Raw genomic sequence first — 24,908 nt, 5'->3', positions numbered from 1 at the left:
GTATATTATTCACCTCTTTTTCAAAAAAATAATCGATAAAATTTTATGCGCACCAATTTTAGGAATACATTATAGCGAAAACCAAACATATTTATTTGGCTTATTGATCTTATGACACTCTTAGTTTTGTTGACGAGGGATCGATGATATTTTATTTTGTCATCATGTTGTTATGCAAAATGCAATTTTAAGACCGAAATGAAAAAAAAAGAATGACAAAAGATTTTTTTTTTCTGCAACGAATTGTTTATCTTTGAATCACCCCTCAGCAAAGATCTGTCAAGGGCTTCGCAGGTTTTATAAGCTTCTTGTAATGTTCTCTTCAGAACCTCCTGTAGGTGGGCCTTTTTACTCTTATAGGTGTTTTAATGGTGTTTTAATGGGGTTTATAAAACAAAACGTTGTTTTATAACGAAGTTTTGAAGTGCCCTTCCAGATTGTTATAGAACTTAAATTGTTACTTGGGATTGACATCTGCTTCGCCGCGTTGAGTATGTCAGGTTTAAGCGATTCGCATACATTTTCTTCAAATGTGGTTCGCCGCATTGAATCGCATTCGCCGGTTCGCATCGCATCGCACAAACTATGGGTACACACAAAAAAAAAGCATAGTAAAATTACTAAATCCGTGGTTTAAACGAACAACAGGCGACCATATTTTTGAGTCAAATATGTTTTGTTGTTTATAATACCTTACGCATAGCTATTTTACCATGTGCTCAATTTGGCTGCGCATAGTAAATTCGACTGCGTTTTAGTAAAATTGTCAATGAAATGATGCATTGTTTTACTTCGTCCCTAGTAAAATTAATATGTTTCATGATAAAACTAGTATGCGTTATGATAAAGATTAGGAGGAGCGAGGAGCTTGATTTAAATAGTAAAATTAATATGTATGTTTGTTTGTTTATTTGCATGCATGCATTATGACATTATTTGAAACATGAAAATTCACACTTCCGACACACGTCGGTCAATGTTAGTGTGTTCTCCCGATGCTCTGGAATGATTTTCAAAGTTATGTCACTATAAAGCAGCTCAAAATAAGTTTTTTAACAAACGGGTTTGATGATTAATGATCCTGAATTAGTGTAAACAACAAGAATGTTTACCATAGTAAAATTATCATACGCACTTATGTTTTTGAGTCAAATATGTTTTGTTCTCAAAAGTACGATGTGCGTAGTATTTTGTTGATATGAATTGGTGCCACAATGTCAAAATTACTATCCGGACGGTAGTTGTGATAGAAATTATGATGAAATTATCATGACCATAGTATTTTCGACAACAAACATTGAGAGTTATCGGAAATTACCAGGTACATAGTAATTTCAATAATGTTTCATGCGCACTTTCACAAAATCGATGTTAAACTTTTCGTGGTTGAAAATACTATAGCGCTGAAATGGTAAAATTATCATGACAGCGTCTTTGGGATGACCACTCAATTTTTTTCCGTGTACGAACACAGTGAGCGCGAAGCGAACTGCGAAGCGAAATATTCATTCACCGGATGAATTTCGCAAGTTCGATTTTGAAGGCCGGCCTCAGTGCACGCGAATTGCGAAGCGGTTCAACACTGAAAAAAACCTTCGGTGTTGCAAAAATTAATCACACGTGAAAAAATCTTTGCAAATTAACAAAACTGTGAGCGCGTTAATTCCGAAAAACTCAATCAATTAGTAACAGTCGAATTTTGCAGTCTGACGCTATGAAACGCCATCTTAAAATCCAATACGGCGGCTTTCGCTCAACTTTAAAATATTTTTAATGACTGAAAATCGCAGAAAAAATCTACTAAAACTACACAGAAAAAAAATCTGAATCCTTAACAACACTGAAATTGAAAACCTGTATCATTACATGACGTGGAAAGCGATTTATTGATGTAAATTTACAAATTAAAAAAAGTTGAATGCTTAACAGCACTGAATTCGTATGACACAAATATTACTTGACACGGAACGCGATTATTTGATGTAAATTTACATCACATATGATGTAAATAAAAAGAAGCATCACATACGACGGAATTTTCAGTGCGAATTAAATATTACACGTCTTTAATATTTTACATGTCTTTGAAATTTACACGTCTTTTGAATTTTACAGACATGGAATATTCAACTCGCACTGAAAATCCCATCATATGTGATGCTTCGTTTTTGTTACATCATATGTGATGTAAAAGAAATAGAAATTTCTTAATATTACACGACATGGAATGTGATGAGGACATTGAATTTTAATTTAATAGGATCAGGCAAATTTAAACAAAGTGTCAAGTCAAAGTCGTGCACCAAAAAGTATTTTCTAATCAGTTTTCCCGCGATTAAAGTTCCCAGAGATCTTCGTGAAGCAGGATGCGGTTCTGGAAGCGGCTCCAAGTTATTCAACTTTGGATCCGGTCTTCGAGAAAAAATAAAAGTGTGAATGTGACTCCTAATATAACAAAATTGTGAGATTAAGAAAATTATTGTCACCAAATGAAATAAATTAAATTAATTACAAAAAGGTTTTTATTTTTATTATGACATGAGATAATTCCGTTATTGAATCATAAATATCAATAAATAAAAAAAAAACAGATTCCAATTGGAAAGTTTTTCTTCCAATATTCAGTGGTTTTATAATTTACATCATTTTTATTTTACATGTTGCTAATTTTGCATCATTTTTTATTTTACACGTTGCAACATTTCACTGGCGTGTAATTTCCAACTAGCACTGAAAACTCCGTCATATATGATGCTTCTTTTTATTTACATCACATGTGATGTGATTTTACAGATTTTTTTCGTAGTGTGTATTACATAAATATAACAAACTTTTGAAAAAAAAAATACAATATTATAATAACAAATTTTACGAAACGCTGACAAAACTTTAATAAAAATATGGCAAAGGTGATAAAAATATTACAATAATATGAGAAAAATATACCAAATCTATGATAAATTTGACATTGAAATGGCAAAGTCATAACCAAATTTAAAAAAAATCTGACCAAAAATTTATAAAAATTGACTAGATAATAACAACAAATTAATAATAATACCAAAACTCGAAATAAAAACTTTGACAAATATTTGACAAAATTATGGAAAATATGAAAAATGAAATAAAAATATTGTCGTGACTGATCAGACCTTTTTTTCAGCATGCTAAAACCAACGCGCCCAGAAGCCATTTTTTTCTTTTCAAATTTTTACTTTCCGCTCTGACGATCTGCGTACATCCGTACTTCATTACATCTTTCTACTAACTGAAGACGTGAAGAAACACGCGCCACGCGGCCACGCACGACTTTGCTTCTCCCACTCTCTCGTCTCGTGAACATTCTTTGAGTTCTCAAAGAGCACTTGCTCTCTTTCTTTAGTGAGTGTCTAAATCGTTCACACTGTAAAATAACATTCCCCATTTTGTTTTAGTATTAATAATCGTCTATGCTCACACAGTGACATTAACTAATTATATCATCATCAATATTATTAACTACCAATATTTCCTACATTCGCCTTCACCCCTACTATTGTTTCCTCAACCTCTGTTTAGGAAACAATATTGAATTTTGAAATATAATCGGTACTTCAAGATATTATTTCAAACACTGTTATAAATATTTGTATTCTAAAATTCTTCAAAAGTTCAAATATTTTTATTATTTTTTTCTTACTCCTAAAAACTTCTTACATTATCAGATTATCACCCTTTTGAAATAAAGAATATTTTCTAAATATTTTATAAAACTGATTAACGTAGTCACTGTATAATACAGATTTATGCGGGTTGTCCTTAAATGGACTGTCGAACTGCTGAGTTATTTCCACACATGCTCCAAAAATGGAGAACCCGAAAATGATAAAAACCTTTTATCGATGCTAAATTTTCTATTTATACATTTTTTTTGTCTTTCGGATTATTGTAGGTGGAATAGGAATTAATTTAAAAAAAAAAAGTAAATGGAAATTAAAGAGTAGCTAACATATGTCAGTCATTCGATCCACAATATTCATTTTTCGGAAAAATACTTCCATAATATGTTTGTTTGAAAGTTTATAAACAAGTACGATCTACATCAATTATTTAGAACCATTCTCATTCATCTACGGAATAATGTCTACATAATATGTTTGTTTGAAAATTTATAAACAAGTACGATCTACATCAATTATTTAGAACCATTCTCATTCATCTACGGAATAATGTCTACATCATGTTTAATATCGGAATAAGTTTTCAAATACAAAACTTTAAATACTTCTACATGTAGAATGACAACCGCTCTCAATATTATTTTTATTGCATTCTATTAGGTATAAAATAATCGCTCTCATTGTACAGGATTGAAACTGTGTAATTAAAGGTTATACTCTTTTAAAACGATGGCAAATATTTGCTTCTAAATCAGAACTTAACATTACTACAATACCCATCAAATCTTAATACCTAAATGGAATCAATTTTGTGTGAAATAAACTATCAGTGTAACTAGAACGTGCGTACACTGAACAAAATCGGGCTATAAGCACAGAGAACAGACATACAAGCTAGCCCATGAAACTTGTGTAAAATTTCCAACGATAGTTTTGAACAATTTTTCTGTTTCTTTTGGCTGGGCCTTTTCGAAAACTGGCCACCTGAAAATTTGATTTGTAACTTTTGAATCGCACAATAGATTGCACTATTTCAAGTCAATTTCTAACGTATTTTTTGAATGTCAGCATTTGAAATTTTACACACTTTTTGGAAGATTTTTTGTTCGAGCTTGTACGTCTGTTCTCTGTGCTATAAGGTTTATAGGGTCAATTCAATGAATTTTAACGTTCAGTGTGTGATAGAAGCTAACAATAAATCCAATACAAAATATAGAAAAATCCAATGAATTTCAGTAACTCGTTATACCTAGAAAAATTTATAGAAAATTCCTATACATTTAATCATTTTGAAGTTAATATACATATCAGCGTGCCTGAATCGTTGGTTAAAAAGAAACAGGTTTCATTATTGTTCGGGAAACATAAACTGAGAAGAACGATTTTATGAGTACTTCGGTACCAGTAATGTTTCGTCAAAGGATTTAACCAGCTGAACCTCATCTCCGCGACATTAGCCAAAAATTTATGGAGGTAAGTGGAACGACGAAAATATTTAATGGCTGAACGGCTTAGTTGTTAATATTTTGGAATTTATCCCAACAGGTAAATCATTGTTGGTCTTGGAATGCCGGACAGCAGCGCAGAAAAACAGCTTCGGATTTCAGCGAGTACGAGCCCAGTTCTGTCTTTAACATACATAGGTAATTCATATTTTTGAAAGATTTCTTTTGAAATTCTATATGCGGATTTTTTTTCAGAAAACATAACCTCGCTGGAAGAACGTAAAATTGTATGTACCGTGTTTAACAATCAATGCGTTTAATGATCCGAATATGCCGAGTGGAGTGGATATAACGGAGTCATAAATCTAGAACAGGAAAGTTTTTGACAAGTTTGTTTGTCATCAGCACCCCGGAATGAATAAGGATTTTGCGCCAGATGAACATGCATCACGCAAAGGAACTACATCCCATTATGGATTTCTACAACAAAAAGTGTTAAAGTGCAGTGCAGATTTAATTATTCATTTTTGGAAGTATTTTTTTAAGTTAGATTTGCTGCAATAAATGTCAAACATCGAGAAAAATTTGTGAATTTATTAATGATGAAATATTAGAATAACATAATTTGAAATACCAGGCATATTTTATTACAATGATAGAACGATTCATTACACAAGGTTAAACAATAAAATTTATTAATTTTGCTCTCTATAATATTCATTGGATTGTCCTTTAAATTAAATCATACGTCTAATGATAAAAAGTATTGAATTTTCCTTTAGTGCGAAATCACTAGAATTCTCGATAAACCTTATAGCCCGATTTTGTTCAGTGTATATAAAGAAAACAAAACTAGAGATGCCACGTTTATATTGTATAGGATTATTAAATTTCATTTTGAATTATTAAAACACTGCAAAAACTTTTATGCTTTATACTGCTCTAAAAAAAATTACATTCGTAATTCGCCCATAACTAATTTAGATTATAATGGTTTTGACATTCAGTAATGATTTAAAACTGATTAATCGTGCCACAATATCGCTTGTAATTTAAATAAGCTAAATTAAAAACTTTGTAACGTCATGTAACTGAGACGTTACCATTTGTTATTTTAAGGCCTTTTTTAACATTGCTCGATTTATCACAATCGCAAAACTATATACGTGAGTAGTATTTACAAGAACGCCACTAGCCGTTAACTGATTTGGCCTTTGATGCCGAACAATAATCATAACTGCCTGTCAACAAAAAAAACGAGTTTTGCTCCTTAAAACGAGTTTTGATTCTTGGAACGTAAACGTAAGTTTCCATTACAGAATTATAAAAAAAAAAATCATGACCTGATTCAGCACGAAACTTGATATCACCATGTAATTTACATAGATTAACATCTTATAATCATTCTAGCTTTGAATCTTCGTTTCTTTTTGTCTATTTTAAACAAAAAGCTCTGAAAGTTTCAGGTTGCGGATATTTTGACAAACATTTTGTTCCTAGTTAGTTATTCGATATTTATTGGGCATCCCTGAACCTGATGATAATCGCTGATTCACAAATATCTGGAGCAAAACAAGGAAACGTAAAACTGCTTCGTTTGCTTGAAGTTGTTAAAAAGTGCATTTCTGAAATATTATATCCTGTGTAGTTGTGAAAATTTGATTTCTTGAACAGTATCCGCTTGTTCACTGTTAAATGTCAGGCTAAATCAATTTGTTTGTTCGAGAATATCATAAGGTGATTATAACGAGAAGATATTGATTAGAAAATTACTCTTAACATAACGATATAATGTTTTTTTTACTAAAGTTTTAATAATCGTTCTAGATATTCTTTATACATGAAGCACGATCAGTATTCCAGAGGACCAATTATTTCCTTTGCCGTTAAGATCACACGAGCTGTTCTGAGTTTGTTTTTTAAACGAAGATATACAAAAGGAAGTTTTTTTCAACACCACTAGAAAAATCATGGATCCTATACTGTGGCTAATGAATGAATTCGAATGTCGCTTAATTATTCGGGTAAAACTCAGGAATCACAACTTCTACTTGGTTCTGATCGTCCATGTTATGAAGCACCTATGAAACCATTCAAAAAAATGGAAAAATATAATCAGAGTCCTTGACCAGCTTCCTCTTACTTAGTCGATGGCTTCCGCAATGCATCCAGCAGTTCGTAACTGCGACGATATCGTCGGTTGAGGTAAGTTTCTCTGTGTTTCTGCCAGCGATGACGAATCATTTTCTCCAGCACTTTTTGTTATGTATCAACAGGGCCCTTCTCTTGGCTTCGGAATCTTTGATTGCGTCCAGATCTTCTGGGTTTTGCTCTCGAAATGGTTGAATAGCCAATGAAACATATCGTTACGCCAGCTCACACATTTCTCTTTAACTCCTAAACGGTCCGAGCTGAGTTCAACACAATTTAACACCGTCTCCAATCAAAAATGGTGCTGTTTTAATCTACTAAAATTTCATCATAACCATATGAAGCCCTTCGTAACTGAAATTAAAATCGACTATACCATATTTTACATTATTTCCTTGATAAGGTTTTCCTTTGAGAATTCATACAATTACTAATTCAGAATACATTATACAATTCTTTACACCACAGACTTTTATTCATTCTTCTTACAAAATATACCCTCGATATAAATCGGTAATTACTATCCCAAAGCTATAATGATAGTAATTAGTATGTTATGCAAATTCAATATGGTCCTTGCAACTAATATTTTTATCACCCCTGAAATCTTAGAAATATTTTCGCACAATCATCTGAGGGAAACCTCAACCTGGAGATTACTTATCATCAAAATCCTCTCTTAAAACCGGTAAATATAAAATTCGATTTTTAAATACAAAAATAACATCATTTTCCATCTTCAGTGTCAACACTTGAACCAAATATGATATTAGCAATAAGGTGCGACTTCTTTTTGCGACTTTTGTTTTTGTTTTATATCGTAACAACCGAATTTGTCATTTCATGACACCATTACATCAATTTTGAAACAGTCAGTCTTATTGATGAATTTATTTATGTATTTCATTATTTTTTTTCTTAATCCTACCTCTCGTTACACGAACGTTCGTACCAATTAAAAATCCCTTAAAGTTTTATCTCTGGATTGGGTTATGAATGGAATTTGAGTTATAAGCAATATACTTTTTGATCTGAAACTAACAATCCAATAATGTAACCTTATTTTTTTTTTAATTCCGCTGATTCATTTTATAGATGAACATACGTAGTTTTCATAAAAACTTGTTTTTTTTGCCATTATTTGCTAATTTTAAAATTGATGTAATATTTCGGTATACTCCCTCAAACTCATGATCCGTTTTTCAAGAAAAATTTGAAAATTTGAGAGAAATTTAAATAAAATAATGAATCTAAGAAATTCTAGCAAATTTGCTTGATTTTGCTAAATCACGCTCGTATATTTAGGGATATTCGAAAATTGTCCTGGCGTAATAAAGCGATTCCTTTAGTTTTTTTTTACCAACTTATTTATATCTTTAAAGGCTTTTTCTCACCATAACTGGACTATTCAATTACATACCTTGTTTTTTTTTTGTTACATCACTTTGAAACCAAAAACAAAGCTTGTTTTAAAAAAAAAAACAAGCATGGTCTTCTTTGTTAAAGATTCTGAATTTATTATTCTTTCAATCTTGTTCAAATATCCTGAACCATAGTCAATAGAATAACCTTATAAGAAACATCCATTCTTCAATCGTAATTGTTAATAGACACTACCTGTTACCTTTTATTCTATTTTTTTTTAGGACTATTATTATTTTCCGTCTTCATCTAAGACTTGGTAAACCTTTGGGACCGTTATAACTTTTGAAACGTTTTACTTAATTTAAATACTTGTTTCACGTATCCCCTGTACCCACATTTAAAGATTGGTATCGACCTTAAGAGATGTTTTGCATCATAATGGTACTATTATTTAAATATCAATTCGCTTTTTTTACATTTAGGAATAATACAAACTCAATAATTTACTATAAACAATCTTTGTTTTAATCTTTAACCTAGAATCTTTAATATAGAAAATAAACGTCATTCCCATAGCTCTATTTTTTAATACAATAAATTATTCCGGCAACCAACGGTTTTTCATAATAATATAATTTCTGTTTGGAACGGTAATTATTAACATAGCACACATCTATAAAAATTGTTATGTTCTATTATTCTAATATGATCCTTGCAGCTGAGATTCTGTTGAGTTTTTTTTTTTTTAACGTTTACCATCATACGCCTTTTTTCTAAATTTAAATTAATAGCTATTATTCCCAGTCGCTCGTGTGTATCGGATCTGTTCGGTTCTTTATTCAGTGAGCTGCGTGATGGTTTTTCGGCAAACGCGTTAGAAAACGTAAAAAAGCTTATCTGTTTGGTCGAGTAGTGCGGGCGGAATAAAGTGGGCTTCACAGGAGAGTGTGATTTGAAATTTTGTGGTTATTCGTTGTGAATTGGATTCACTTGAGTGTTTTAATCTGTGGTTTTACAATCGAATGTAGCCTCCCAAGAAAGATGGCGACAAGTTGCAAAATGAGTTGGTGTTGGTGGCATTTCAATGAGAACAAAATTTCGAGATGGGTTTTCTAAGTGTTGGTTTGTGTAGTGACTACAATTTGCTCAATCTGCGCCATGCGGTAGAAAAAAGAACCTAGAAAGAAATTGCCGCAGACTCGTGGCGGGAGCGGGAACTAACATGCGATGATTCGGTGAGCTCGTTCCATACTTTTACATAACTTTTTTCACAGGTTTTTTTGCTAGAAATACTACGATGTTTTTAGAAAATAACATGTATACTTCAAAAGTTTGTATACAGATTTTCGTTTTCCTTCCTCTCTCACTTGAATAAATAAAATTAAACATATGCCATCCAAATAAGAGTGGCAAGTAGCAGAACTACAGCTATTGAATTTCGCTACTCGCCGAATGATCCAGCGTTGCCAAATTTAATTATGAAATTTGTCATTTTAATTTTAATAGACAAGATTTTTCATGAAGATTTGTTATCTTCGATGGATTATCGTAGTTGTCTATAATTTTTTTTTTTCAATATCAACTATCCTAGACAATATTATATGTTTTCCTGCCATAACACCAAATTATTGTAATTTGAACTGGTCTACATGATTAGAACCATTAACGATCCTTCGGCAATTGGGCATTGGACTACTCGTTAAAGAACCACTTGTATAAATGATTTAATTTATATGGCTTGATGTTCATTTTGAAAGCGACATAAAGATGCTAATAAATTTTTCTTTCAGATTCGTATCCTTTTTAAATATTTATAAATATATTATAATTTTTCTTTTTTATATTCTCATCATATACTCCTACGATTTTTTCACTATTCTCCTTACCAATAACTAGATAAATTGATATATATTTTAGAAGGAATGCATCTGGGGATAACCTGAAGAAACTTTTGCAAGCGGCACGGGTAGCCGGCCATTGTAGGTTTCTGAGGGTTGGATGCCTTTCTTCGACGAACCATCGGACCGTGGAAGCCCTAGAAGAAATTCGAAGGCCAAGCCACACAGACATAGGCAGGACCTTGCTACCGATGGGGGAAACATACATACATACATACATACATTTAAATTAATAGCTATTATTCCATCTTTTAGGACTTTTATGCTTTCCAGTGGACTTATGTATATTTATATTTTGTATCTTTCAACCCTTCCAAGACTTTTGGACTTTTAACCCTTACCCTTTGAGGACTTTCTCCACCTCAACGGGACTTTAATTTTTTTTTTCAAATCGTTTTTCATTTTCGAGACTTTCATTAACCCATGAGGACTTAATTTATAATTTATAAGCTTTATGATTAACCCTTTGAGGACTTTCAACACCTCAACGGGACTTTACTTTTAATCGTTTTTCTTTTACGGGACTTTCATTAACCCTTACCCTTTGAGGACTTTCAACACCTCAACGGGACTTTAATTTTTTTTTTCAAATCGTTTTTCATTTTCGGGACTTTCATTAACCCTTACCCTTTGAGGACTTTCTCCACCTCAACGGGACTTTAATTTTTTTTTTCAAATCGTTTTTCATTTTCGGGACTTTCATTAACCCTTACCCTTTGAGGACTTTCTCCACCTCAACGGGACTTTAATTTTTTTTTTTCAAATCGTTTTTCATTTTCGGGACTTTCATTAACCCTTACCCTTTGAGGACTTTCTCCACCTCAACGGGACTTTAATTTTTTTTTTCAAATCGTTTTTCATTTTCGGGACTTTCATTAACCCATGAGGACTTAATTTATAATTTATAAGCTTTATGATTAACCCTTTGAGGACTTTCAACACCTCAACGGGACTTTACTTTTAATCGTTTTTCTTTTACGGGACTTTCATTAACCCTTACCCTTTGAGGACTTTCAACACCTCAACGGGACTTTAATTTTTTTTTTTTTTTTAAATCGTTTTTCATTTTCGGGACTTTCATTAACCCTTACCCTTTGAGGACTTTCTCCACCTCAACGGGACTTTAATTTTTTTTTTAAATCGTTTTTCATTTTCGGGACTTTCATTAACCCTTACCCTTTGAGGACTTTCAACACCTCAACGGGACTTTAATTTTTTCTTTTCAAATCGTTTTTCATTTTTGGGACTTTCATTAACCCATGATGACTTAATTAATAATTCATACGCTTTATGATTAACCCTTTGAGGACTTTAAACACCTCAACGGGACTTTTTTTTATCGTTTTTCTTTTTCGGGACTTTCATTAACCCTTACCCTTTGAGGACTTTCTTCACCTCATCGGAACTTTCATTTAATTTTTTTTTTCAAATCGTAATGAAATCTTAATCGCTAATGAAAGTAGCCCATGAAGACTTAATTTATAATTCATATATAATAAACCTTTTGAAACTTTTAAAAACCTCAGGGGGACTTTTTTTTTATACCGTTTTCCTTTAAGGACTTTTATTAACCCTTTATTAATAATTCAAGCTTTTGTTTAAATTTTTTTTTTTCCAAATCGGGGCTTTTTCAATATCGTTTTTCCTTTTTTTTTGGGACTTTTGTTAACCCTTAAGGACATAATACTAAATTCGTGTTATGAGATTAACCCTTTCAAGACCTTCTGCACCTCAACGGATCTTTTTTATCATTTTTACTTTTTCATTCAAGACTTCCATTATGACTTAATTCAAGCTTTATGATCAACCCTTTTGAGGACTTTTTGTTTCACAATGGGACTTTCAATTCGTTTCTCCTTCGGGACTTTCATAAATCCTAAAAACTTAAAATTTTATTTTATCTTTTTTTTTTCTTGTTTAACCCTTTGAGAACTCTTCTACTCAACAGGATCAACAATATTTTTGTTAAATTTTCTTTGGAATAGCCAAGCTTTATGAACTCTGTTCTAAATATTATTCTGTAATATAAAAATTTTATAGTACAGTCTACTCCCCAGCGCGACTTTGATTAGAAACTAGTTTCAAATAGCTTCGCCTTGTAGGACCTTTGTTAACCCGCAAGTAGTTTATGCCAAGTTTTATTCTGTAATGCATCACCTTTTCCCGGACTTTCCTCAACACAACGGCACTATGTTTTTTTTTTAAATTTTTTTTTTCAGTTCAGTATCTTATTGAAAATTCGAATAAATTATTGTGAGAAGTGTGTTTAATGATTCGGTGCAGATCATTGCTAATATTACTTTAAAAAAAACTTCAATTTACCTTTAGAGAACTCGGGATGAATTATCTATCCAATTATACATTTCTAACCACATGGAAATCTGAATTATAATCAACACATTTTTTAAACGAGCTAAATTCATTCGACATTGAAACATCAGCATTTTCTTTTACTATTATTATTTGGTCACTAGCCTGCAGAGTTCTGTTTCACACATTAAGTCATAACAACACTGAAAATGCGATTAAAATCCCGTAGCTTTTCATTGAATGTCTAGGGATGAAAGGATGATGTATTTTTTCTGCAGAGAAAACCGTAGGACCTACTTACTGCGCCATTGTCGTGACTGATCAGACCTTTTTTTCAGCATGCTAAAACCAACGCGTCCAGAAGCCATTTTTTTCTTTTCAAATTTTTACTTTCCGCTCTGACGATCTGCGTACATCCGTACTTCATTACATCTTTCTACTAACTGAAGACGTGAAGAAACACGCGCCACGCGGCCACGCACGACTTTGCTTCTCCCACTCTCTCGTCTCGTGAACATTCTTTGAGTTCTCAAAGAGCACTTGCTCTCTTTCTTTAGTGAGTGTCTAAATCGTTCACACTGTAAAATAACATTCCCCATTTTGTTTTAATATTAATAATCGTCCATGCTCACACAGTGACATTAACTAATTATATCATCATCAATATTATTAACTACCAATATTTCCTACAAATATGACAAATATAATAACTAATCAAAAATAAAAAATACTATGACCAAAATTTTGAAATAAAATAACATAAATCTGGCAAAACTATGACCAAAATCTTACAAATATGATAAAAATATATGCAACAAAAAATATGAAAAAAAAATGTTACAAAACCATGATAAAATAAAACAAAACTATGACTATTGACAAAGGTTGTCATAGTACTGTAAGATTTTTCTCATTTTATTTTAATTTTTGTCATTATTTTGTCATGTTTTCATTTGTCATATTTTTGTCATAGTTCTGTCAGATTTTTTGTTCATTTGAATGTAAGTTTTTTTTTATAGTTTTGTCTTTTTTCGTTCGATTATATTCGTTTTACCACCTTCTCTTCATACTGAAAGTCTTTTCCAGTACAACTGCATTCGATGATTACTCTTGTATTTGAACTCACGGACATTGGCTTAGGAGGGAACTAACTTGCCAACTGAGTTACACATATCACAAGCCCATAGATTTGTATAGATTGTGTCATGTTTTCGTCGTATTTGCGATATATTTTTTACATATTCATCATTCATAAATTATTATTATTATTATTATTATTATTATTATTATTATTATTATTATTATTATTATTATTATTATTATTATTATTATTATTATTATTATTATATGTTCGGATTTGTCTTTTTTTTTTAATTTTGTGATTTTATGTCGTATTTGTCATCATTTTGTCATTTTTTTTACATATATTTGAAAGTATTTTGTTATATTTTTATCTCATTTTTCATAATTTTGTTAGATTATTGTGATTATTTTAGACAAATTGTCATATTTTTTCAGAACTTTTTCATATTCTAGCCATTTTGCCTTGATTTTGTGATTTTATTGTAAATTTGCTGTTATTATTTTGTCATTTTTGTAAATTAATTGTCAAATATTGGCCCTTATATTAGTTCTGTCAGGTCATTTTATTGTCAAATTTTGATTATAATTTTGTCATAATTTTTTTTTTCATATGTCATAGTTTCGCCATTTCTGTGATTTTTTTCTAATATTTTTGTCTTATTTTGTAATATTTGTCATATTTTTGGCTTAATTATTTAACCACATTTGGCGTGTTTTATTCAAAAATTTGTCATTTGTCACTTTTTTTTGTCATATTTTTAAATTTTAGTAATAGTTATTCATATTTTCCCACAGTTTTGTTTTATTTTTGTCAATATTTCTTTAGTTTAATAACACTTGTTATATTTTTGTTTATTCATTTCAGTGCTTTTTTGCAATTCTCTCAAAATTTTTGTTAATTTTTTGTCAGTAATTTTTCATCTACTTTTTTATCCCTTTTACTCATTTCTTATATTGTGGATGGAACTTACGATTTTCAGTTATTTGGTGCATTTTGAATTAAGCGGAAACCGCCATCTTGTATTTCAAAATGGCGTCGGACAGCCAAATTCGACTTCTACTTATTGAGTACTTTCATTCAATACCCATATTGTGGGAGTTTCGTGTGCTTTTCAATCACTTCCAGCATTTTAAAGTTGAGTGGAAGGGGCCATATTGGATTTCAAGATGGCGTCGGATAACAAATTCCAACTTCTATCCGTTCAGCCTCTTCACCCTATACACATATTGTGGGGCATTCATGCCACCGGTCGTTTATTGCCAGTTATAATTTGTTTCAATTGAAAAAGAATGAAACCGCGTTTTTTTTCGAAAATCCGCGCTAAAAAACTGCGCATTTTTCATTACCAACACAGAAACGGCAAGATAATTAAATAAATAAACTTTTGAAAAAGATTTTTTTTGATAAATCATTTTACGATAAAAAATATCCGAGAGAATATTTTCAGTGTATGTCCGGATGAACAGGATGAATTCGCGCGATCCAGCCGGGTCTTTGCACGAAAATTCTCTTGCACTGTGGCCGGTCGATGTTTTTTTCAACGTGTTTCAATGAGAAGCGATTTTTCGCGCGAATTGGAAATTCGCTTCGCACTTCGCACCGCGCTCACTGTGAATTCGACCTATGTCCTCGGCCTAAGCTATCAAAATTCATGCTCTGAAAGGACACCCATTAGAGCTGGTGTCCCTCAGGGTATTTAGTATACTTGAGCCAATTTTATACAATATTTTTACTTCTGATCTTCCTGATGTACCAGAAGGAAAAGGTACAAGATTATTTGCTGATGATACTTTGCTTTCAGCCAAAGGTCGAAATTTACGGGTGGTACGCAGCAGATTGCAACAAAATTTAAATTCCTTCTTGAATTACTTGAAAATGTGGAAAATTGCTCCTAAGCCTCCAAAACTCAACTTATTTTATTTACCCATATTTAAGCCAAGAGGTTAATTTTTAAAACCTAATGAAAATCATTCCATAACTTTTAATGGGGTTTCATTAGAATGGTCTGATCACGTGAAGTACTTGGGACTTACACTTGATCGGAATCTTACTTTTAAAAATCACATTGAAGATATTCAATCCAAATGTAATATTGCGGAAATTGCACCTATTTAGACTCCTGTGCAAATAATTTCCACGCAGAAATATTTTCGCACTGACGCACACATACACACAACGAAAAAAATCTGTAAAATTACATCACATATGATGTAAATAAAAAGAAGCATGATATATGACGGAATTTTCAGTGTGTGTTGAATTTTACACGCCTGTGAAATTTTAAAGACGTGTAAATTTACATCAAATAATCGCGTTCCGTGTCAAGTAATATTTGTGTCATTAGAATTCAGTGCTGTTAAGGATTCAACTTTATTTGAATCTGTAAATTTACATTAATAAATCGTGTTCTACGTCATGTAATATTACACTCAGAAAAATACTATTATGCATGCCATAAGATTCTCTTATGAAGTGGCGCCATAAGAAAAATCATTGAGATTTATAAGATTGTCTTATGACGCGAATGAATTCTGAAGATGAACACCTAATCAAATGAGGGTTTGTAGCTTTTCATAAGAGGCTCTTATGGAAACAGAAAGTCAATTTTAATAAGAATAATTTAGGATATTTGACGTTGAAAACATTCACTTTATTGTTCACTTTATTTGTTTTGAACAAAATCATTCATAATAGTCATCAGCAGCCCATCAGCCCCCCGGTTCCAACGAAATTCCTTTTGCCGCATCCGGTTCTTCGACTTTGCGTTTTTTGCCGGTCAGCATACTGAAAAGTAAACAATGCAATAATTTGTTTTAGTTTACAAAAATATTAAGCGTTCACACAAAATCATCAACTAATACCTACCAATCAGAAAGATCACAATGGTATTCAACTGTTGAGGAAAACTTATTACTATAAACAATAGGGAAAGCTTCGTACCGTTTGACGATGAAAAAACTGATGAAATGAATGAATGCGTTCATTATATTTTCACAATGCCGTTTCTTCTATTTTTCATAAGATGTTCATATGAAAACTGAAGGAATTTCATAAGACTCTTATGAAACACAATTTAACACTCTAAAAAGCAGTTCATAAGACGCATCTTATAAAAATTGTAATAAGAATTTGCCTGAGTGTAGAGGTTTTCAATTTCAGTGTTGTTAAGGATTCAGATTTTTTTGCTGTGTAGACAACCCGTGTCAGTTTTTCAAATCAGCCGTTGCTCGCTTCTGATTTTCGAATCACATTTCCAAACGGCATAATCGTTATTGTTTTGGCGAAAATTATTATGAAATGCGAACCAATGAGTTTAATAACGAAAATTGACCGATCAACAAATGAAAAGAAACGAACAGAAAACAGAATGCATTCTGTACATTCGGGTACAAGAATGTAAGTGGAATAAATAAATCATGCATTATTCGGGCGTTTGTCGAATTACTGAAAAATTAGCCAAAAAATTATGGATTCACTGACAATTTTTACTGACACACCAGTCGCAATTGTTTTCAATTCAATTTTATCCAAAGATGTAAAGAATATCGATATGTGTCATTTAGTGGTACACTCAGAAAAATACTATTATGTATGCCATAAGATTCTCTTATAAAGTGGCGCCATAAGAAAAATTAATGAAATTCATAAGATTGTCTTATGACGCGAATGAATTCTGAAGATGAACGCCTACTTCAATGAGAGGTTGTAGCTTTTCATAAGAGATTCTTATGGAAACAGTAAATCACTTTCTAATAAGAAAAAATCTCGATATTTCATACTGAATACATTCACTTTATTGTTTGCCAAATTTCTTTAAAATTAAATTCTTCATGGTCCATCAGCAGCGCATCAACAGACGGCTCCATCAAAGTTTTTTTTTGCCGCATCTTAATCTTCGACCTTTCGTTTTATGCCGATCAGCTTGCTGAAAAGTAAACAAATAATGTATTTTAGCTTACTAATATATTCAACGTTCACACCAAAAACATCAAATCGAACTTACCATTCCGGAGATAACAATAACATTTAACATTGAAGGAAAACTATAATAACTATGAACTGGCGATTGCTTTGTACTGTTAGATGATGAAAAAAAAATTGATACTATGAATGAATGTGTTCATCATTTTTTCACAATGCCGTTTCTTCTATGTTTCATAAGAACATCGTATGAAAATTGAAAGAATTTCATAAGACTCTTATGAAAAATTAGTTTGGACGCAAAAAAGTGGTTCAAAAGATGTATCTTATGAAATTTATAATAAGATTTCCTCTGAGTGTATGAATAAGGTTTAGCAATTGCTTCGGCAGCTTTTACTTAGCTCGAAATCAAGCAAAGCAAAAGACCAAAGCAATTGCTTAGTTTGGTATGAATAAACATTTGCTTAGCGGATGTGTACTAAAGTCTTAGAACATAGCTTTTGCTTCGAAAAATAGAGCTATCCAACCAGCAGAATCTGAAGTTTTCTAAAGTTAAATGAAAGAAAACGATCAGAAAATTGAAAAGTACGGCTAAAATAGCCATGAAGTCGACGGTGCGGATGGTGGGTGTAAGAACGACCGGAAAGTTTTTGGTTAATGCGTGCTCGTATGTTGATGTTTAAAGAAAAATGAATACATATTCGAATATAGTCAAACAACAAATGGCCTAATGTAGTATATTGCATTTACTCATACATGTCAATTCAATGATATTGGCAACCTTGCATCCAACGATGTACAATATGAGACTAGACTGGCAGACAGTTTGACAGACGGGCACGCGGTGGAGAATCCGCCTTGAGAACGGCATTCATTGTACGGACGCGGACGACACGACACAACAACCTGGCGACGAGGATTTTTAATCCAAAATTTGAAGCTTTCTGAAGAAAAAAATGGTAAGTTACCCAGTTAAAGTGCAAATATGGTGAATGAAGATAAAAAGAAAGGAGGAAAAAGTTTTGATTCGGAAAAAAAAGTGATAATGTGATTTTAATATCTCGAACGAAAAAAATGAAAAACGAGAAGGAAAAGGGGCTCTGCATTGGGGCCCGATGTTTGGAGGTTAATGGCGGAAACTGATAGTTTCCCTGAATGAGGCAGAAATCATAAGGATTTCTCCAGAAAGTAATGGCGGAAACTGTTTTCTTGGAGTAGGCAGAAATCTGAAGGATTTCTCCTGGAAGCAAATGTGGCGAAAGTCGTACGGACTTTCCCGGGTAGATGGCGGAAATCTTTGGGATTTCTCCGGAACAGATCGGGAAGCTAGAACTGATTGGGACGGTCGAAATAATTGGACACTGGAAAAAAATGATTAAAATTATCTTTCTAATCTTGTTTCAGATGCAAGATTCTCGACCAGTTCCAGCATTTCGATGCGACCAAATCGAGGCTGGGAAGCTCGCAAAGGAGTGGAAGACGTGGAAGGAGGGGCTCGAATGTTATTTCGCTGCCTATGACGTCACCGACCAGTTTCAGAAGAGAGCAAAACTCCTGCACCTGGGTGGTCCGGCCCTGCAAGTCGTGTTCAAGAATCTGAAGGATTACAATCATGTGCCGCTGGTAACATTGGAGCCTAGATGGTATGATTGTGCTTTCGAGAAGCTTGATGAGTTTTTCGAACCTCGACACCAGAGTACATCGGAAAGACGGAAACTTCGACTGATGAAACAAAAGGTAGGAGAACGCTTCGCTGATTTTGTGATTAGGCTGAAACAACAGGTTTCCCAGTGCGGATTCGAAAAGTATGGTACTGAAGTTAGTTCCATTTTGAGCGATATTTATCTGACTGACGCAGTAGTTGAAGGGTGTACTTCGAATGAGGTGCGCAGAAGAGTCCTCCTTAAAGATTTACCCTTTTCGGAGATTGAAGCTTTAGGGACCACTCAGGAAGTTGTAGATCAGCAGATAGAAGAGATAGCAGTAAGCCAGCAACCCGAAAAAGTATTTAAAATTGAGCATCAGGGTAATTCCAAGGGCAAACCTGTCACAGGTATGGCCAAACCAGCTGAGAAGACTTGTTATAACTGCGGGAGGTTGGGACACTTCGCTGCCTCACCTAGATGTCTTGCACGTGGGAAGCAATGCCGTAATTGTAAGATTTACGGGCATTACGAAAGCATGTGCCGAAGACCGAAGCGATCTGGTGCCAGAATAGAAGGAAAATTAGTCCAGACGGTTCGGGACTCCTCGAACTCAACCGAAATACCGAAAGAAGATCCAGGAAGCGCCAAGGTGTACTATGCCTTTTATTCAGGTAACGAGTCTAACGTTATTGCGTGTGTGATTGGAGGAGTTTCTGTGGAAATGCTGGTCGACTCTGGTGCCGATGCCAATCTTATCAGTGGAGAGATGTGGCAGAAGATGAAAAGCGAGCAGATAGAGGTGTTTACATCAAAGAAAGGCAGTTCCCGGATCTTACGTGCCTACGGAAGTATGGCGCCTCTCGTTATTCTCGGATCATTCGTTGCAAATATTTCAGTTGGAGATCAACGCATTAGGGCAGAGTTTTTCGTTGTCGAAGGAGGGCAACGGTGTCTACTGGGGGATAAGACTGCTAAGGAATTAGGTGTGCTGAAGGTTGGGCTCCACATAAACAGCATCGAAGGTAGTCCTTTCTCGAAGATGAAGGGTGTAAACGCAAAGATACGGATGCTACCAGAAGTAGTTCCAGTTTACCAACCTATGCGACGCATTCCCGTACCACTGGAAGAAGCAGTGGACCGGAAACTCGATGAGTTACTTAAACGAGACATCATTGAAGTAAAATCAGGACCTACGACCTGGGTTTCACCACTGGTTGTGGTTGGAAAATCAAACGGGGAACCGCGACTATGCCTCGATTTGCGGAGAGTGAATGAAGCGGTGTTGAGGGAACACCATCCAATGCCATCAGTGGATGACTACTTGGCAAAGCTAGGACGTGGCAGATTGTGGAGTAAACTTGATATTAAGGAGGCGTTCTTACAAATTGAGTTAGAAGAAGAGTCCAGAGACGTGACAACCTTCATGACACGACGAGGACTATATCGTTTCAAACGATTGCCATTTGGATTGGTCACTGCTCCGGAGCTATTTCAGAAAGCGATGGACGAGACTCTGCGTGGCTGCGATGGGGTATTCTGGTACCTTGATGACGTGCTCGTTGAAGGAAAGGACCTAAAGGAGCACGATGAACGCCTGGATCAGGTTATTGGTTAATTTCTTATTGATGAAATAAATGAAGAATTATTTTTGAAATAAAGTTATGATTTCTGTTCAGAAAAAAACTTGTTTGATGTTAAGTGAGCTACTCTTTTAAGTATGTATTATTGTTGTTTGCTTTGCAGGTTCTTACTCGATTGAAAAATCGAGGTATTGAACTAAACTGGGAGAAATGTCAATTGCGTGTTACAGAGTTAGACTTCTTGGGGCACAAGATAACTGAAAATGGAATAATGCCGGCGAAGAGTAAAGTTCAAGCTATTCAATCTTTTAGGGAACCTCAATGCGAGACAGAATTGCGTAGCTTTTTAGGCCTTGCAAATTATCTTACAAAGTTCGTACCAATGCTAGCTACTGTAGCAGAACCGTTACGGAGGTTACTACATAAAGATAAGAAATTTGAATGGACTGCAGAGCAAGTACAGGCATTCAACGCTATCAAAGATGCTATGGGCCGAATTGAGAATCTGGGATTTTATCGAGTTGAAGATAAGACAGCAATAATTACTGACGCCAGCCCACATGGTTTAGGGGCTATTTTGATCCAGATTGATGATGTTGGTAATCACCGTGTGATCAGTTTTGCCTCTAAATCTCTGACTGACACAGAGCGGCGCTATTGCCAAACGGAGAAGGAGGCTCTAGCCATTGTGTGGGGTGTGGAGCGCTTCCAATATTATCTCCTGGGGAAAACATTTGATATCTACACGGACTGTAAAGCTCTCAGTTTCCTGTTTACCCACCGTTCGAAACCATGTGCGCGTATAGAGAGATGGGTATTGCGCCTTCAGGCCTTTGACTACAAAGTAGTATTCACGTCGGGAAAAAAGAATGTGGCAGATATCTTGTCGCGTTTGTCAGTTCAAGAGGCGATTCCGTTTGACCAGTCGGAAGAGATACTAGTTCGCGAGATTGTCACACAAGCAGTTAATACTTCTGCTTTAGTATGGCAAGATATTGTAGAAGCCAGCAAGGCAGACTCAGAGATTCAGGAAGTTCTGGAACTGTTAGAAAAAGGAGAGGATCAAAATCTACCGATTAATTATCGTGTGATTGCTAATGAGCTCTGTGAAATTCAAGGCGTCCTTGTAAGGGGCGATCGCATAATTATTCCACTTTCTCTTCGGGATAAAGTACTCTTGACTGCCCACGCAGGTCATCCAGGAATCACAATGATGAAGAATCATCTCCGATCTCATGTTTGGTGGCCAAAGATGGACGCACAGGTAGAGAAGTTCGTAAAAAAGTGCAAGGGATGTACATTGGTAGGGGCACCAGAACCTCCGGAACCACTACAACGAAGTAAATTACCTAGTTCTCCATGGCATACGATAGCACTGGATTTTTTCGGTCCTTTACCGGAAGGGCAATATCTTATGGTTGTAATAGACTATTATAGTCGTTTTATGGAGATTTGCGAAATGGATAAAATAGCTGCGCGTGACGTTATTCGAGAGCTTTCTATTATGTTCAGCCGATACGGAATTCCCGTTGCACTTAAAGCTGATAATGCTCCTCAGCTCAGTAGTGAATGTATTGAGCTGAGAGAATTTTGTGAAGCTAACGGTGTCAGACTTATGAATACAATTCCATATTGGCCACAATCAAATGGCGAGGTTGAGCGCCAAAATCGCTCTATCCTTAAACGTCTCCGAATCGCTCAAGAGCTTGGGAAGGATTGGCGCCAAGAGCTGTACCTATATCTGCTGACCTATCATTCATCAAAACACCCAACTACAGGAAAATCTCCAGGTGAGATTATGTTCGGTCGTCGTATCAAAAGTAAATTGCCGACGATTTTGTCTTTTGAAGAAGATCCGGAAGTTAGGGATAGAGATGCAGTGGTTAAGGAGAAGGGGAAACAGTATGCTGATCGAAGACGTGGAGCAAAGGACAGTGAGTTGACAACAGGTGATCATGTACTGGCTAAAAGAATGCGGAAATCCAACAAGCTTGATTCGGATTTCAGTAGCGAAGAATTTGTTATTCGCGAAAAGAGCGGAACGGATACCATTATCCAGTCAGCTGACACTGGTAAGCTGTACAGACGGAGCTCAGCTCACCTGAAGAAAATTGCAAGTCAATGTGAATCATCTGAAGAAAACGGAAAAGTTCAAGGTGACATTGATTCGTCAGCAACAGTTGTCGTTCCGCTCACCGAACCTTTTGAAGACCTTGGACCGATTCAACCATCAGCTGGTGTTGACAAACGTATTAGACAACCACCAGCAAAACACGCCGACTATGTGCCACACTAGAACACACCTCCTTGATGGCATTGTCACATTTTATAAAATAAATAACTATCATAACAAATACTTGTTTTTATTTATTCTAAGGGGGGGTTGTAGTATATTGCATTTACTCATACATGTCAATTCAATGATATTGGCAACCTTGCATCCAACGATGTACAATATGAGACTAGACTGGCAGACAGTTTGACAGACGGGCACGCGGTGGAGAATCCGCCTTGAGAACGGCATTCATTGTACGGACGCGGACGACACGACACAACACCTAACTTTAACATTTATCATAGCTCTCCCACACGTATTCGGATCGGGATAATCCGATGTATAAAAAATAGGCAATAGGCACGCATCTTAATTTAAATTTTTTTTTCAAATCTTAGGATTATAAAAAAATCATATAAATATGGAAGTCTGAATTATGTTTTAAATTATTACAATTTTCTTCCAACTTCAAGCCGATTGGAACTTCTTCCACTATAGCCGGAATTTTTAATTTGGAATATTTACTGATTGATTTGTTTAGTTTCATCTTAGACGAATCATTTCATACAACGACAGGAATACGAAAAAAAGCTGGATTATCACTGCGACTTTTCTTTATCAATGTTGAAAATGCCTTTTTGAATTGTATTGAAGCGTAATATTGCTAATTTAATAAATTCATGACATTGCTAAAGAATTTTTTATTGGAAAAGTCTGCTACCGAGCATGCTTAGAAAATAAAGCAATTGCTAGGAGATTTATCGAGCGATTACTTCAGATTTGGGCTTTATTCATACCAAATTAGCTTGTTCTAAAAGTAAAAGCTCCTGACAGAGAAAACAGCTGTCAAAAAAAACTTTATTCATATCAACCGAAGCAATTGCTTTAAACGACTGCTCGACTGCTCGATTTGGTTTAGCAAAAGCAATTGCTAGGTTTTTTTCATACCACCTATTGTCTATGTATAGGTCTGTGAGCAGATTTTACGGCGCACAAATTATTTGCACGGGGGTCTAAATAGGTGCAATCTACGCAGTTTGTTAAAGACGGCAACGGTGCGTATGAAAGTTGATTTTTTGGTAGAAATAATTTGAAGTAACTGAATTCTGATGTTGGTCCTTTTTTCATATAGTCCCTTTTCAACTTTTAGCTCATGGTACCCGAATAGAAAAACATTGTGAAAAGATCATGAATTTCATTTTCACGCAATCATGAATGTTATGGTTGAAACTATGCGAATCATGGTTTATGGAACCTTGAATAAACTGTCAAATTCATAGTTTCCGACAGTGAAGTTCATAGTTTTGGCAAAATTTACCATGAAAAAAGGGGGTTGTTAAGCAACTTAACAATTAAAAAATCAACTTTTTTCCATACACAGTAAACGAAAATTACCGAGTTCGGTAATTTATTTTACAGAACCTGGTCTGTAATTCGAAAAATTTCGGTAATTGATCAATTTGACGTATTGTTTTTACCGAGTTCGGTAAATCAGTTCTTAATTTACCGGAGTTCGTTTATTTTTATGTAAACAAATCGCTTTGCAGTAAATTTTCGGTAAAAAAACACCGATA

The 24,908-nt window shown here is 34.2% G+C and overlaps 1 protein-coding gene and 2 long non-coding RNA genes across 3 annotated transcripts; all 3 read left to right on the top strand.

Annotated features, from left to right (window-relative positions):
- The first annotated feature begins 4,816 nt into the window (after positions 1 to 4,816).
- On the top strand, positions 4,817 to 5,688 carry LOC129740204 (uncharacterized). The gene is made up of 3 exons (XR_008736148.1): positions 4,817 to 5,132; positions 5,205 to 5,302; positions 5,360 to 5,688. It is a non-coding gene; the product is annotated as an uncharacterized LOC129740204 (long non-coding RNA).
- Positions 5,689 to 6,679: 991 nt separating this feature from the next.
- On the top strand, positions 6,680 to 7,770 carry LOC129738790 (uncharacterized). Its single transcript, XR_008735639.1, has 3 exons — positions 6,680 to 6,841; positions 6,932 to 7,309; positions 7,381 to 7,770. It is a non-coding gene; the product is annotated as an uncharacterized LOC129738790 (long non-coding RNA).
- Positions 7,771 to 18,435: 10,665 nt separating this feature from the next.
- LOC129737811 (uncharacterized protein K02A2.6-like) lies at positions 18,436 to 21,094 on the top strand. Its single transcript, XM_055728973.1, has 2 exons — positions 18,436 to 18,456; positions 19,238 to 21,094. Exons 1-2 carry the CDS (start codon positions 18,436 to 18,438, stop codon positions 21,092 to 21,094), a joined length of 1,878 nt encoding a protein of 625 aa, XP_055584948.1.
- Positions 21,095 to 24,908: the final 3,814 nt, after the last annotated feature.

This window comes from Uranotaenia lowii, chromosome 1 (genome assembly GCF_029784155.1).
Source record: "Uranotaenia lowii strain MFRU-FL chromosome 1, ASM2978415v1, whole genome shotgun sequence".
Taxonomy (NCBI): Eukaryota; Metazoa; Arthropoda; class Insecta; order Diptera; family Culicidae; genus Uranotaenia; species Uranotaenia lowii.
This window is presented reverse-complemented; position numbering and strand designations above follow the sequence as displayed.

Excerpts from the sequence above, each read along its gene's own strand:
- LOC129737811 (XM_055728973.1), top strand. The coding sequence starts at position 18,436 with ATGAAGTCGACGGTGCGGATG. Across the intron at positions 18,457-19,237 it reads TGAAGTCGACGGTGCGGATG|ATGCAAGATTCTCGACCAGT; the intron begins GTGGGTGTAAGA and ends ATCTTGTTTCAG.